The 16608-nt window shown below is 46.9% G+C and overlaps 1 protein-coding gene across 3 annotated transcripts; it reads right to left on the bottom strand.

Annotated features, from left to right (window-relative positions):
- Positions 1–2989: 2989 nt before the first annotated feature.
- On the bottom strand, positions 2990–14093 carry dhrs4 (dehydrogenase/reductase (SDR family) member 4). Of its 3 annotated transcripts, none has more exons than XM_078533683.1 (2): positions 13785–14093; positions 2990–4443 (listed from the first exon to the last, which is right to left on the bottom strand). In XM_078533683.1, exons 1-2 carry the CDS (start codon positions 14011–14013, stop codon positions 3911–3913), a joined length of 762 nt encoding a protein of 253 aa, XP_078389809.1. In that variant the 5' UTR covers positions 14014–14093; the 3' UTR covers positions 2990–3910. The 3 variants fall into 3 exon arrangements, with proteins under 3 accessions (XP_078389809.1, XP_078389810.1, XP_078389808.1); XM_078533684.1 differs by lacking the exon at positions 13785–14093 and having other exon boundaries at positions 2990–4351; positions 4431–5154; XM_078533682.1 differs by lacking the exon at positions 2990–4443 and having other exon boundaries at positions 12371–14093.
- Positions 14094–16608: the final 2515 nt, after the last annotated feature.

Below are 16608 nucleotides of genomic sequence, written 5' to 3'. Positions count from 1 at the left end.
CAGAAATGGGTCTTTTTCTGGTTGGCAGGATGTGGCGAGTGGTGTGCCACAGGAATTAGTGCTGGAGCCTCATCTTTTTTCAATTTATATAAATGACTTGGATGAAGGAACTGAAGGAATGGTCACTAAATTTGCTGACAACACAAAGATAGGTAGGGAAAGTAAATTGTGAAGATGACATAAGGCGGCTACAAAGTGACATATTTGGGTTAAGTGAGTGGGCAAAGATCTGGCAAATCTAAGTTGGGGGTGGGGGGGGTAGGCAGGGAAATTGAGGCCTTATGCAATTAGCCATGATCTCAATGATCTCATACTGTGAAGACTCCTCAGAATCTTACATATTTCAATAAAATCACCACTCCAATGCTTCTAAACTCTTGCTTTCTGACCCTCCTGCCAGTGGAAACAGTTGCTCCTTATCTGCTCTGTCAAAATCCCTACATTGCTTTGAAACTGCTATTTAAATCTGCCCCCTAGTTTTCTCTGATCTTGGCAGGCCAATGGTTGCATTTCTACCACCTTCTTCAAACGTCCACAAGTGGAGCTTACAGAGATAAGGCCAAGGTCTTGAAAAATGCCTGAATGGAACTAAGGTGCAGAATTCAGTGCCAGTCATCAGCCACTCTCAATCAGAATTCTAAAGGCTAAATCAAGTGCCTCGATTTTTCACCATAACTGTGCTTTCTTGTCTGGGGTTCAGTCCCGCACTGGGTAATGTTCTCCTGATCTATGGGGCTGGGTTCCACACCAGAACAAGATGAAGCCATTCAGACCCTTGAGTCTGCTCCACTGTACACCTTTGCTCCATATCTTTTGATACAATTCCCTCACTAAAATCTATCGATCCAAGTCTTGAACACTCCAATTGACCCCCAGCCTCAACAGATTCTTGGGGGACAGAGATCACAGTTTCCACTGCCCTTTGTGTGAAGAAATGCTTTCTGATTTCACACCTGGCTCTGACTTTAAGAATATCTCCCCCTGTTCTTCATTTCCCATCACAGGAAATGGTTTCTCAATGTCTGTTCAGTCAAAATCACTTTAACATTTTTACTTTACTGTTCTGATTAAATATCACTCCTTAAAATTTAACTCTGTTTCTCTCCACAGATACTGCCTGACCTGCTGAGTTTTTCCCATCTCCTATAGTATGCTGCAACCCCTGCTCAGGTGGATGTAGAAGATCCCACGGCACTTATTTTCAAAAAGAGCCTGGGAGTCTCACTGGTTTTTCCTTAACCAACATCAGAATGCTTGCTGTTTGTGGGAGCTTGCTGTGCAGAAACTGGTTGCTGCAGTTCCCCCATTACAACAGTGACAAAACTGAGGACATCAAAGGTGCTATACAAATGCATGCCTTTCTTTTCTTTCTACACCTCCAAGATAGGGTTGAAAAAATGAAAACAACACAAATCATATTCAAGGATTTCTGAATTTTATTCATCGATCCATCCTGCAGAATCCACACTTCAATTGTGACACTTTGTGGCCATTCTGTTGCTGCTTTGCAGTTAACCCACGAAGAAAGAATTGCCAAGTTCGACGAAGAAATGCTGCCAATTGTTTTCTATTAGTCCATTCTTGCTGCCTAGGCTGGCATTAATTACCCCACTCTCAGTTGCCCCAAGTTGGTGATGGCAAGTCATCTTCTTTCTAGAGGTTTGATACAACTGAGTTGTTGGGTCACTAAAGACGGCAATTAAGTATCAACCACATTATTGTGAGACTGGAGCCACATATACAACATGTCACATTTCTATGGTGCCATAATGTAGCGAAATGTTCCACAAAGTTTCACGGGGGCAAAAAATTGGATAATATTTGATAATGAACCACTCAAGTAGAAATTATGGCAGGTTGGTCACAGAATTAAGTGCTAAAGAGGATAGCTGTTTGGTAATACAGAACTTGAGTATTACTGAAAAAAGAGACATGGTATCAAAGCTTTTCATCTTGCACTCATCAGAACAGCTCGCAAGAATACCAATCGTGAATAAATACCATTTGTATTGTATGAGAAGAGAGTACTGAATAGTTGACAAGTGGACTCTTATTGGTAGAGGCATTGCTATGGGTAATGCAACAGGGAAATTAACTGCCAAACTTTTGCTCAAAGTCAAACCAGGCAGGTCAGCTCTGATTAGTCAAGGCATTGCCATGGGGAATGAAACAGGGAATGCTGACCACCCAAACTTTTGTTTAGCTGAAAAAGATGCAATGCATGGACATGCTTCTTCTATCTTCAAAGGACAGGGCCTTATATGTGGCTTCTAGCATGTGTGAATGAGCAACACTGTAAGCCTGACTGCTAATCTTAAATTGGTTTTCAGTGTAACTCTTAGCACAATCAGGACGGTTTATCAAGTGTTGTCCAATCACTGAATCATATCTAATATTGAACACTATGTTTTGAGTTTTGCTAGCATGATTGGTTGGTTACGGTGAGAAATTTGCCTGTTGTGAACAACCAAAGGGACATGCTGTTTGATACTATCCACCAGTCGTTGGGACATACACCTACAAACCTGGCATTACACCAGTACTGAAATTCATGTACTACATTCCTCATTAGTGTGATAGGCAGAACATCTTTTTGGCTTGACAGCAGCATCCTGTTAGTGGAGAATACTTGGGTTGCTACTGCACAGTAACAGTGCGCAATGGCTAGCATCGTTTTTTCCTCAAATTATTGAGATACCTTACCCTTCCAGGGTAATCTGAGGTAGACTGGGCACTGTTCAGGACCAGAACTGGTGGTCTTGAGCCCATTCATGATTTTACGCGATATACAGTGAGCGATGATCTGATCTAGATAGCCATTATTGCACAGGATGCATTTGATCCACCCTATTTCAGCATCAAATTTGCATGGTGAGCAAATGGCTTGGGCCCTATTTACAAGGTTGCTGATAGGCCAATCTTATAGTGCATGGAACATTAGGAATCCCAACGCATGTATTGACCAGTGAAGATAGGCTTGCAGTAGACCATATTAGAGAACCCATTAGCAGGTTTCTCAACTAGCATGTCAAGGAAAGGAAGCTCATTTGACTGCTCCATTTTAAAGGTGAATTTGAGCACAGGATGGAGACCAATGTCATTTGACATTGCTAGCCAATTTACCAATGAACCGCTCAAGGAAGGCAGGGACATTTGCATTGCATCACTATATCATGACCATCTGGGCACACCATCAATATCTGAATCTGTATTAATTGAACTTGTGAACTTAGCAATTCATGCAGTTGAGTTCAGTTTTAACACTATGCTTGCCTAAATCGATGGTTTTGCTATGGGATCCCCTCCAGGCTCAGCTCTTGGAAACATCTTCGTCAGTTTCCACAAGAAACACGTCTTCGATGAAATGACACCTACCCATTCTACCCCTTGCACATTTTCAATATGTAGGTGATACATTTGCTATATTTAAATCCTCAACTGCATGTAAGAACTTTCTTACACACCTTAATGGGCTCTAACACTTTCCACTTTCAAAACAATCAGTACTCTCTTCTCATACAGTATAAATTGTTGTTCCCTTTACTGTTGATATTTCTTGCCAGCTATCCTGATGACTGCAAGGAAAAAAGCTTTGGTGGGGAGAGAGCGCGTTTAGGGAGGAAATTTTGGATATTAGGGCCTAGACAGCTGAAGCAAGGGGGGGGGGAGAGGGGGCGAAGAAGGTGCAATAGGCTAGATTTTGATAAATGCAGAGATCATCAATGGTTGTAGGAGGTTCATGAGACAGCAGAGAGTGAAGATGCATGTGTAAGAGGCCAGAGTTGGAAGAACGCGCAGATGTCAGCCATTTATCGGAGTGCAGAAACTTACAAATATGAGGTAAAGCACGAGTAATCCGGGAAAATAACTGGATTGGAACCGTAGAAAGCGTCACAGCTTGAATGACGGCTCAAAGCCGGCAGTGAAAACCTCCAGCCACCGTAATGGTCTCTCCGGTGATGTAGGCTGCATCCCGGGAGCAGAGGAAGGACACAACGCCAGCGCAGTCCTCTGGTTCACCTGTCCGGCGCAGAGTGATCGCCGCCTCAAAGCGCCGCCGAAAGCTGTCGTCCGACCACAGGGCAGAGCTGAACTGGGTGATGAGACCCGGGGCCAGGCAGTTGACGCGGATGTTGGCGGGGGCCAGCTCATCAGCCAGCACCTTGGTCAGTCCCAGCAGCGCCGTCTTGCTGACACCGTAGGGCCCGATGGTGGGAAAGGGCCGATATCCGGCGATGGAGCCCACCAGTACGATGGAGCCCCTGCCTCTTTGCTCCATGTGCGGCACCACCAGCTTGGTCAGGAGGAAAACCGCCTTGACATTGACCTCAAAGGTTTTGTCCCAGGCCTCCTCCGAGCAGTCCAGAGCCCTCCCCATGAAGAGATTCACCGCCGCATTGGACACCAGGATGTCAATGGCTCCATGGCGCCTCTCTGTCCTCCCTCTTGCCTACGTGGCAGACGATGCCCGAGATGGTCAGACCCTCGGCATGCAGCTCTTCCAGGGCCCTGTCCACATTGGCCTGCTTGCGGCTGCTGATCACCACCTGGGCTCCATCCAGGGCCAGGCGCCGGGCAATGGCCAGTCCGATACCCTGGGTAGAGGCAGTGACCACGGCCACTTTGCCACTTAACAGTGGCATGGTGTCCGGAAAACGGATTCGAACACACTGCTCTCCGGCTACGTGCTTCCCGATAGGCGGGGTCACAGCTCAGCCAACCGGATCCCGTCCTCGGTCAGGTGGACGCACCCCTCCACGTGGCCGGCCGGCCAGCCAATCAGGAAACAGCAAGATAAATTCCCGATCTACGTCCCGTGGGCGTAGCCCGCCTCGCGTCTCGGCCAATCGGCGCCCGGGGACAGTCATTGCGGCGCCGATTGTTGCAGAAAATCCGGGCCGCCCGATGCAGACGGACGGGCGGGGCTCATTAGCAAAGCGAGTTGCATTGCGACCTCATTAGCATTCGCTCACCTTATTAACATAACGGTCGCCTCATTGCCATCCTTATGCGGATGGATTGTGGCCTCATTCTTATCATTAGCATAACGAACTGCATTGCCATCTCATTAGCATACGCTCATATTAACATAACGGTCGCATCATTAGCATAACGACCGACATTCCGACTAGGCACTTTGCAGTCTTCCTGACTTTATATATAGAGTTCAACAATTTCAGATCATGAACTCTCTCCTCCATTCCCCACCCCCTTTCCGATCCCCCTTTTTCCAATAATTTATAATTTTTTTACACTATATTTTTTTCTTTTCCCTTCTATTTTTAAATTTATTTCGATCTATTGTTTCATCTCCACCTTTTAGCCCATTTCGATCCCTTCTCCCGCCCCCACCAGGGCCATCTGCCACTAGCTTGCTTCCCTCAATGTCCCCATTAGCACATCCTTTAGATAATATCACCACCGTCAACACCCCTTTGTCCTTCCGTCTATGACACCTTTGGCAGTCTTTTCTTGCCCTCCAACTATCACTGGCCCACTATCCAGCTCTACCTGTCCCACCCCCTTCTACCAGCTTATATTTCACCTCATTTCTCTATTTTTCCTTAGTTCTTTTGAAGAGTCATACGGACTCGAAACGTCAACTGTATCCCTCTCCGCAGATGCTGTCGGACCTGCTGAGTTTTTCCGTTTTTGTTGCGATCTCATTACCATTCCGCTCACCTTATTAATACAACGGCCATCTCATTAACATAACGGTCACATCATTACCATAACGCCCACCAGTGGGACATGATTGACATTGGAAAGCACCAATAAAAATTGCGATGAAAACAGGACAACAGCAAACGTCTTGAAGAAAGTCAAAAAAAGCAAAAAAAAAAGGCGGGGCTACCGTCATTGCGGCGTCAATTGGCCCAGGAAATCCAAGCCGCCCGATGGAGACGGAGCGGAGATCAGGGGAAAGTCTCCGGACATCCCACACTCCGTAAATGGCGCTGCCTTGTCTCCCTCCCTTCCTATTTCCCGCCCAGTCGCGGGGTCACCGCTCTCCATTGGCTGACACAAAGCCAATTATCGGTCGTCAACGGCCGATCCCGTGATCCTATTGGCCAACTGCGCTGTCAAGCAGCGATGTGGGGGAACGGGGGCTCGGCCGTGAGGCGTCAGAGCCTTATTAGCATAACGACCTGCATTGCGATCTTATTAGTATTAGCTCACCTTATTAACGTAACGGTCGCTTCATTAGCATAACGGTCGCTTCATGAGCATAACGGTCGCCTCATGAGCATAACGAACTGCATTGCGATCGCATTAGCTTATTAACATAACGGTCGCTTCATTAGCATAACGCCCAACAGTGGGACATGGCCTCCTGCCGCGGTGAAGGGGGCGGGGCTGCCTCATTCACATTGGAAAGCACCATTAACAAAAACAGGACAACAGCAAAATGTCTTGAAAAAAAATCAAAAGCAAAATACTGCGGGTGCAGGAAATCTGAAACCTTAACTCCGTTTCTGTCTCCACGAGTGCTGCCAGAGCCGCTGGGTATTGCCAGCATTTCCTGTTTTTTTATTGAAAAATGTTCTATCGCTGTTGGTTTGGGGATGAGGAACAATAAATAGCGATCACATTGGATCATGATGGACTGGAGCCATCGTGTTACCAATTCAGGTTGGTATCCAACTGCCGTAGTCAATGCGCAAACATCATCAGTCCCAGTGCCCCGGCCCTTGACTCCCATGAAGAAGTTATGGAAAGGTTTTATTCTGACCTTGATGAAGTTCTTACTGCCATCCCAAAAGAGAAAAAGAAAACCCCTTTTGGGCATGTGAATGGCATTGTTGACCATGACACCGTTGTCCAGAGTGGAACTATTGGGAAAGGCAGGTTCAGGAAAGCCAGTGCAAGTGGCGAGTTATCAACAGTCACAGATTGCAACTCTTTTGAGTACAATCACAGTTCTTGGTTTCCAGGAGTGGGACATGAACCCACAACCCTCTGATTCAAAGGCGAGGGTGCTATGAACTGAGCCACAGCTGATAATGTGCACTCAGCATGGCCTCATTATAACAAACACCCTCTTCTGGCAGAAGGTTAAATACAAAATCACAGCCGTGCATCCTAAATCAAAGCATTGACAGCTCTTAGATTATGTCCTTGTTCGGTTCCAAGATGTCTATATCATTTGATCCATGGGGGCAGGGGGCAGGGTGGAGCTGCTTATGCCTGCTGGGCAGATCAGGAAGCTGTTTGATCGGTAATGAAAATCCACCCTGCACCAAGACATCACAACACTCAAAAGCACAAGAGAAAAATGATCAGTGTCTCTGCCCCCAAAATAGCTTAACCGATGAGGGAAATTGCAAGTGCAGCTCACAACCAACCTGGAAAATCTTTTCATTACACTCAGGTCTAGAACAGTGGGATCAAATAAAATCAGTTCTATCAGCTCCCTGCGTCCAGACAATTGGATTTGAGCATCATTGTCCCCAGGACTGGTACAACAAAAATAGACTCAAATATATGACCACCTAGGAAAGAAAATACAAGCAGCCTTCATTGCCTGGCAGAACAACCCAAGTGCGCAGCTCAAGAAGGGAACATTGCATCAGCTCAATGCTGATGCCCAAAGACAAATCTAAATGATAATGGACATGTGGTGAGAAGAGATATCCTGTGAGATCCAACAATATGCTGATCATTGTGACATGTGAAGCTTTTTTTTGAAGCCACCAGGGTCATCTACAGACTGATATTAAATGGACAAAACTGCCTTCATTCACAGGATAGTGCTTCTCATCGTAGGGATGACAATGCCATTCAACAATGCTGGAAATAACGTCTGAAGAACTCAGAAACTGCGAATGCACAATGACAGCTGGCACTCTCCTGGCTATCCCAGGACCATTGTGAGGATCCATTGGTGAACGAGCATTGATGGACAGCCGCAAAAAATGATCAATCAGATGTATACCCACAAAGCCTGCAGCCCCAATGGCATTCCAGCTGAGGTCTTCAAAGCTGGTGGAATTTTGCTCACATCAACACTACATGATCTCATCCTATGGATTTGGAAGGAAGAAGAACTCCCACTTGATCCACATTTAGAATTGTAAAAATTGCAAGTATTTTCAAGGAAGGAAGATAAATCATGCATGGAAACTATTGAGGTATTTCCGTATTATCTGTAGTAGAGAAAACCCTGACAGGCAATTTCCTGGATTTTCTTCTTCCAGTGACTGAAGAAATCTGCCCTGGGGCTTTAGACCTTCCAGAGAAACCTCTGACATAGACTTTGTTGCCTCTAAATCCAAGAAAAATGTCAAGGAGGATCTCTTTCTCCCATTCATTGACCTGACCAAAGCATTTGACTCAATACATTGTGAAGCTCTGTGGCTTCTGCTCCAAATATTTGGATTTTCAAGAAACTTCATCACAGTCCTCCTCTTGTTTCATGATAATATGACTGCGGTGTCCAGTGAGAGATCTGGAACAGATATCATCAAAATTCAGACTGAGGTCAAACTGTGTGATAGCCCCCATACTATTTACCATCTACCTGACAGTGGCTATTCAACTCATCAGAGATGAACTGACCTCTCATGTTAGTATAAAATACCATCTATGTAGAAAACTCTTTAATCTCGGTTGCTTCCATGCCAAAACTAAACTCATCAATGTAGCTTTATATGATCTGCAGTTTGAGAGTGACTGCAGTTGTTGCACACTCTGCACCAGATTTGCAAAGCACAAAATCACAAGAATTAGAAGCAGAAGTGGGCCATTTGGCCGCTCAAAGCTGCTCCACCCTTCCATAAGATCATGATTGATCTAAATGTGGCCTCAAGTCCACTTTCTTCTGTGTCTTCCATAACTCTTGACTCCCTTGTCTATCAAAACTCCACCTAACTCAGCCTGGGGTACATTCAATCGCCTACTCTTAACCACTTCATAGAATCATTACAACACAGGAGGCCATTTGTCCATCATGTTTGCACCAGTTCTCCATAGGAGCAACTTATCTTGCGCCACTCTCCTGCCTTCTGCAAGTAGCCCTGCACATTGTTCTTTTTTAGATTACAATCCCATTACCTCTTGAATGCCTTGATTGAACCTGATTCTTCAATTCTAGATGAAAGAAACTTGGCTTGTCCTCAAATGTTGCCGAAACAAAACTCATAAATCAACCCACTCCTGCTCAGCCAAATATTCCACCTTCCATAAATGTTGAAGGACAGGCTCCAGAATATGTTGAGCATTCCCCATATCTTGGCAGCCATCTTTCTCAAAATGGCATCAGTGCAAGGAGATGCAACATGGGATCAGTTGCACCCTTTAACAAACCACTTCTACAGCCTTCTACAACATATGACAGTCAGTGTTTCATAAGGTTGACCTCCACAAGTCAACTAGGTCCTAGTGTACAGAACAGTTGGCATCACCACACCACTATAATGCAGTGAGACCTGGACTGTGTATCTGAGACACATAAAAACACTAGAGAATATAATCAGCAATGCCTCTGCTACAGCCTGTGGATTCAGTAGGCGACTGTTATACAAAGATAAAAACAAAAAACTGCTGCGGATGCTGGAAATCCAAAACAAAAACAGAATTACCTGGAAAAACTCAGCAGGTCTGGCAGCATTGGCGGAGAAGAAAAGAGTTGACGTTTCGAGTCCTCATGACAGTTCTGCTGAAGGGTCATGAGGACTCGAAATGTCAACTCTTTTCTTCTCCGCCGATGCTGCCAGACCTGCTGAGTTTTTCCAGGTAATTCTGTTTTTGTTTTTGACTGTTATACAAATGCTACTGTCCTGCTTGAAGCCAGCTCTACAAGCATTCAGGCAAATCTCCCACAAAATCAACATCAATGGACTGGATGCTGTGTCTGGATAGCCAAAAATCATAACCCCCACCAGGTCCTGTTCTCTTAACTTTCAATGGTCCAGGCAGGACAAATAAAATGTTTCAAAAGTACCCTGGAGCTCAGCTTGCAGCATTGAGCATAATGTCTGGGGGGAGCTTGCTACCAATCGGTCAGAATAGTGACATGTCCATCAAACTACATCACCCAACGCCTTAATTGTGGGGCAGAGCGGTGGTAGAAAGAAAGAGAAACAAATCCTGCACTCAGGCTCCCACCACCCATGGGGCATCGTGCCCCATTTTCCCAAAAATCTGTCGGTTGGAATTCAGTCTGTTCATTCACAGGAAGACCCATGGCAGAAATTGGCAACCCTGTTTTTATGTCATCCTTGAATTACTGGCAGTGAAAATCTTCAGCCACCACCATGACCATGCTGATGCTTGTGGTTCAGTGGTGAGGCTGGCAGCTGCCTCATTGTTCCATGTGCTACACCACCAGCTCAGCCAAGACGAAGGCCACCTGACATCCATTTTGTTCCAGGCCTCTTTCTAGGAGTCCTCGATGTTACCCGTGAAAGGATTTGCTGCAGCATTGGGCACTAGGATTTTGATGCCTTCATACCACCTCTGCATTTCCCTACCTGCACCTCCGAGTACCCTCCTCTCACCTGCATGGCAGATGGTGCCCCCAGATTCCCAGGCCCTCAGCCTGCAGCGTTCCCAGGGCTCTGATCACCACATCCACCCTGTCCCTGGTGAGGTGCCAGGCAATGGCTAGACCAAAGCCGTCGGTAGAGGTGGAGGGCACGGCCACTTTGCCATTCAACATTCCTAGCTGTATGGTGCCAGGAAAAAGAATCCAGACCCACCCCTTCTGGGTCACCTGCTCCCGAGAGGGTGCAGTCATGGCTCAGCCAATCGGAGGGGGATGTCTGCACAGGGCCATATCCTCCCCTGGCCACCTCTTGTGGCCCAGTGGCCAATCACGAGGTAGTGAGTGGATTGATCTCTACACCATATGGTCCATCAGAGCCTGACTGGCGCTGAGGCCATTCCGAGCCTGGTGAAGGGACAGCTGCCCCCGGCGGGGGTGGATTGTGACAGGCAGACTGGTCCAGAAAATCCGGGCTGCAGAATGAAGGTGCAGCAGAGTGAAGGGGAAAGGCCTCTGGAAAACCTACACTCAGTAAACAGCACCACCATTTCCCCCCTCATTTTCATTGTCTCACCCAACACGATGTCACTGCTGCCCATTGGCTGTACTGACAGCCCCCACCGTTTGCCTGATGTCAATCCCCCAATAGTGTTGCTATTGGCCAATGTCAATCAAACACTGTGGGTGGGTTCCAATGGCTGAGGACACGCGAGGATCTCATTAGCATAACGGTCACCTCATTTGCATAACAGTCGCCCAGCGGATATGACATCAAGCAACGGGGAGGCGCTGAGACTCCACTGATTGATATTAGAAAGCACCAATAGAAATTGATAAAAAAAAAGCAAGACAACAGTTACAAGTTCTTAAATAAAAACAGAAAATGTTGGAAATACTCAGCAGCATCGGTGGAACGAGAAAGAGTTAACGTTTCTGAATGATGACCCTTCATCAGAAAAGGTCCTTCCAATGTTGATTTTAGGGATGAGAGAGCACAGCGTAGAAACAGGCCCTTCTGCACATCGTGTCCGTGCCAGCCATCAAGCCCCTATCTATTCTATTCCCATTTTCCGGCACTTGGCCCATAGCCCTGTGTGCTATGACATTTCAAGTGCTCATCTAAATACTTCTTAAATGTTGTGAGGGTTCCTGCCTCTCCCACCCTTTCAGGCAGTGTGTTCCAGATTCCAACCACCCTCTGGGTGAAAAAAAAATTCCTCAAATCCCCTCTAAACCTCCTGCCCCTTACCTTAAATCAATGCCCCATGGTTATTGATACCTCCGCTAAAGGGAAAAGTTTCTTCCTATCTATGCCCCTCATAATTTTGTATACCTCTATCACATCCCCCCTCAGCCTTCTCTGCTCTAAGGAAAACAACCCTAGCCTATCCATAGCTGAAACACTCCAGCCCAGGCAACACCCTGGTGAATGTCCTCTGCACCCTCTCCAGTGCAATCACATCCTTCTTATAGTGTGGTGACCAGAACTGCACATAGTTCTCCAACTGTAGCCTACCTAGCGTTTTATACAGCTCCAACATAACCTCCCTCCTCTATGCCTCGGCTAATAAAGGCAAATATCCAATATGACTTCTTAACCACCTTATCTACCTGTGCTGCTGCCTTCAGGGATCAGTGGACATGTACACCAAGGCCCTTCTGATCCTCTGTACTTACAAGGGTTCTACCATGAGTGATATGGTCACTTAGTGCAGAAACAATCAATAGCAGTTACATTGTTAGGCATTGCTCACCAAGGACTTGAGTCATTGTGTTACCAACACAGGAATATCTGCCAAGGAGATGCTTATATATTATATATCAATTTATATGTCATATGTATGAAGGTTGTTTGTATTTTTTGTCTGGAACATTCATTCCAAGGGATTTAAACAATATACTTTATTAGACAAGATACATTTGTACAACAACATATCTGAATGTAAATGTACTTTATTAGATAAAACTCTGCATTCAATGCCTTCTCAGATCTTTAATCAGAGGAAAGAATGCTTGAGCATAGTTCATACTAGGGGAAAACTTTTTCAGCTGAATACGGTCGACACTTATTTTTGAGCTGAGAAATCCCCAGGAGCTGATGGTCTACATCCTAGGGTTTGAAAAGAGGTAGATATTGGAGGCACTTGTTATGATTTTGAAAAATTCCCTAGATTTCAGAATAGTCGCAAAGGATTGGAAATTTGATATAACAGAGTTGTCAGGCCACTTCAGAGGGCAATTAAGTGTTAACTATGCTGCTGTAAGACTGGAGTCACCTCTACAACATGTCACATTTACATAGTGCCATTAGTGCAGTAAAATTTCAAACAAAGCTTCAGAGGAGAGAAAAATCAGACAAAATTTGACACAAGGTCTCTTATATCAATACCAGCACAGGTTGGTAAAAGGAGGAGGTATTAATGAGCATTTTACTGGAGGAGCGAGAGAGTGAGATAGAGGTTTAGGGAGGATATTGCAAATATTAAATCCTAGAAAGCTGAAGGCATGAAGACCAACGGAGGCCAAAGAAATTGCAAGAGGCCTGAATTAGTGGCATAAAGAGATCACAGAGGATTGCAGGAGGTCATGGAGATAGTGGAGAGTGAAGGAGTGGTGAATGTATAAGCGGCTAGAGTAAAAGGAACACATAGAGATCCGTTGGTGAGAGGACTGCAGAAGATTACATAGATGAGCAGCATGAATAACCCTGGAAAGAAACTGAACTGGAAGTAATGAAGAACGTTTGCAGCTTAAACATCAGCTCAGAGCCGACACTGAAGTCCTCCGGCTACCACGATGGTCTCCCCGGTGATGTAGGCTGCATCCTGTGAGCAGAGGAAGGAAACGGTGCCTGCGCACTCCTCTGGCTCACCAATCCGACGCATGGCGATGGTCCTCTCCAACTGCTGGCGCAAGCTGTCATCCAACCACAGGAAAGAGCTAAACTGGGTCTTGATGATACCCGGGGCCAGGCAGTTGACGCGAATGTTGGCGGGGGCCAGTTCATTGGCCAGCACCTTGTTCAGTCCCAGCAGCGCTGTCTTGCTGATACTGTATGGCCCGATGTCCGGGAAGGGCTGGTAGCCACTGACGGAGCCAACCAGCACGATGGAGCCCCCACCTTGTTGCTCCATGTGTGGTACCACCAGCTTGGTCAGGAGTAAAGCCGCCTTGACGTTGATTTCGAAGATTTTGTCCCAGGCCTCCTCCGAGCAGTCTAGCACCCTCCCAGCGAATGGATTGGCTGCTGCGTTGGAGACCAGAATGTCAATGGCTCCATAACGCTTCAGCGTCTGACTGACCAGTGCCTCCCGGTCCTCCCTCTTGCCCACGTGGCAGACGGTGCCCAAGGCATCCAGTCCCTCAGCCCTCAGCTGCTCCAGGGCTTTGTCCACACTGGCCTGCTTCCGGCTGCTGATCATCACCTGAGCACCATCCCGGGCCAGGCGCCGGGCAATGGCCAGTCCAATTCCCTGGGTAGAGGCAGTGACCACAGCCACTTTGCCACTCAGCACTCCCAGCTGCATTGTGTCAGGAGACGGGAATAAAAACAGAAATTGCTGGGAATACTCAGCAGATCAGGGAAAACCAGTAGGAAACGATGGCCAGCAAATTGGACTCTGGCCGGGTCGCGATGGGCGTGTTCGCAGCTCGGCCAATCGCAGACCGAGCCACGCGTAGCATCACGTCAACTCACTTGGGCCCGATCATATCACGTGACAGCGACGGGCGTCCCGTCGGCCCGTTGGAGACACGTGTCTTCCGACCCAATGAGGGGCGGAGCCCGTCCGGCCTCGCGGCCAATGAGGTACAGGTGAAGGCGCCCACGGGTTAGATTGCAGAGCGCCGACTGGTCCAGAAAGATCGGGCCGTCGGATCGAGACGGAGCGGAGAGCCAGGGGGAAGTGCCTCTGGATGAACCCACACTCGGTAAGCGGCGCCACCTTGCTCTGTTCTCCTTCTCGTCCTCTCGCAGCGCCGCCACTGCCCATTGGCTGAGACAAGGGCATCCCACCCTTTCACTGAAGTTTGGTCCCGGCCCGGTGTTCCTATTGGCCGAATGCGTTGTCAATCATAGAAATTCGGCCAATTGCTACGGCTCAGGCTGCGAGGGCCGTACTAGCATATGGGTACCTCATTAGCATAACGGTGACTTTATTAACCGAACAGGAACCAGGCAGTGATCGGCGGGATCGTTCCCTCCGGGACACCCTGGTCCACTCTTCCATCACCCCCAACACCTCAACCCCACTCCCACAGCACCTTCCCATGCAACTGCAGAAGGTGCAACACCTGCCCCTTTACTTCCCCTCTCCTCACCGTCCAAGGGCCCAAACCCTCCTTTCAAGTGAAGCAGCATTTCACTTGCACTTCCCTCAATTTAGTCTACTGCATTCGTTGCTCCCAATGCAGTTTCCTTTACATTGGAGAGACCAAACGCAGACTGGGTGACCGCTTTGCGGGACACCTTCGGTCTGTCCGCAAGCATGACCCAGACCTCCCTGTCGCTTGCCATTTCAACACACCACCCTGCTCTCAAGCCCACATGTCCGTCCTTGGCCTACTGCAATGTTCCAGTGAAGCTCAACGTAAACTGGAGGAACAGCACCTCATCTTCTGACTAGGCACTTTACAGCCTTCCGGACTGAATATTGAGTTCAACAACTTTAGATCATGAACTCGCTCCTACTTCCTCACCCCCTTTCTCCTATAATTTATATATATTTTTCTTTTCCCACCTATTTCCATTATTTTAAAAATATATTTCCATCCATTGTTTTATCTCTACCTTTTAACCTATTTCGATTTCCTCCCACCCCACCCCCACTAGGGCTATCTGTCCCTTGCTCGTCCTGCTTTCTACCCTTAATGTCCCATTAGCACATTTATTAACTAATATCACCACCGTCAACACCTCTTTGCCCTTTTGTCTAAGACATCTTTTGGCAATCTCCACCTATCACTGGCCCTCTATCCAGCTCTACCTACCTACCTATCCATCCCTCCCCCCACCCCCCACCAACCAGCTTATATTTCACCTCTTTCCTATTTTCCCTTAGTTCTGATGAAGAATCATTCGGACTCGAAACGTTAACTCTATTCCTCTCCACAGATGCTGTCAGACCTGCTGAGTTTTTCCAGGTATTTGTTTTTGTTCTAGATTTCCAGCATCCGCAGTATTTTGCTTTCATCTCAGTGATAGGCGGTGGTGTCCTGGTAATGCTCTGGGGACCTGGGTTTGAATCTGGAATTAAAAGCCTAATGATGATCATGGAATCATTGTCAATTGTTGTACAGACCCATCTGGGACCCATCTGGTTCACTAATGCCTTTAAGGAAGGAAATCTGTTGTCCTTACCTGGCCTACATGTGACTCCAGACCACAGCAATGTGGTGGACTCTTAAATGCCTTCTGAAATCACCCTCACCAGCAACACCTAGCCATCAACACCCATATCCCATGAATGAATTTTTTTTAAAAAGTAGATTCACTGAGCTGGCACTGCCTCGGAGTTTCTCCGAACTCTTGGCTGTATCCAGCCATACAGGTGACCTAGGGCTGCCGCTGAGCCCTCTCCGATTCCCAGGCCTTCCTCTAAGCCCTTTTTGATTACCAGGGCTATTGATGGTCAGTGAGAATGTAGGTTTGTTACAGTCAGATCAGCTATGATCTTATTGAATGGCAGAGCAGGCTTGAGGGCTCAAGTGGCCTAGAGTAGGTTCGAGGGGCTGAGTGACCTATACCTGCTCCTAATTCATATTATGTGACCCACTTGTGTGTGTGGGTGCTAAACTTGAAGATGCAGAGATTGATACTAGCTGTAACAGGGCAACTGTCTGGCCCCATCTCTCTTGACATTCTGGACCCCATTTTGCTGAGAAAAGTGTCTCCATCTCTACAACAAAGACTAAAATACCATTATATTTTCTGCAATGATTCAAGAAAAGGGACAAACAAGCCACAATTGAAAGACCAGAATCCAGTATACAATCTGAACCTTTGACTATCTTTAAAAAATTGGCATCTTACTTGGCTAAGTTTAACATCTGACAAGTATATTTCTGCTGCATGCGTCTTTAATGTGTGCTTGTGTGCATGTTCATGGGAGATAGGGATAATA

The sequence above is a fragment of the Cetorhinus maximus genome, chromosome 33 (assembly GCF_964194155.1).
Source record: "Cetorhinus maximus chromosome 33, sCetMax3.hap1.1, whole genome shotgun sequence".
Lineage (NCBI taxonomy): Eukaryota > Metazoa > Chordata > Chondrichthyes > Lamniformes > Cetorhinidae > Cetorhinus > Cetorhinus maximus.
This window is presented reverse-complemented; position numbering and strand designations above follow the sequence as displayed.

What these genes read in the sequence shown, in the direction of transcription:
- dhrs4 (XM_078533682.1), bottom strand. Translation starts at nt 14,013, where the DNA reads ATGCAGCTGGGAGTGCTGAGTGGCAAAGTGGCTGTGGTCACTGCCTCT.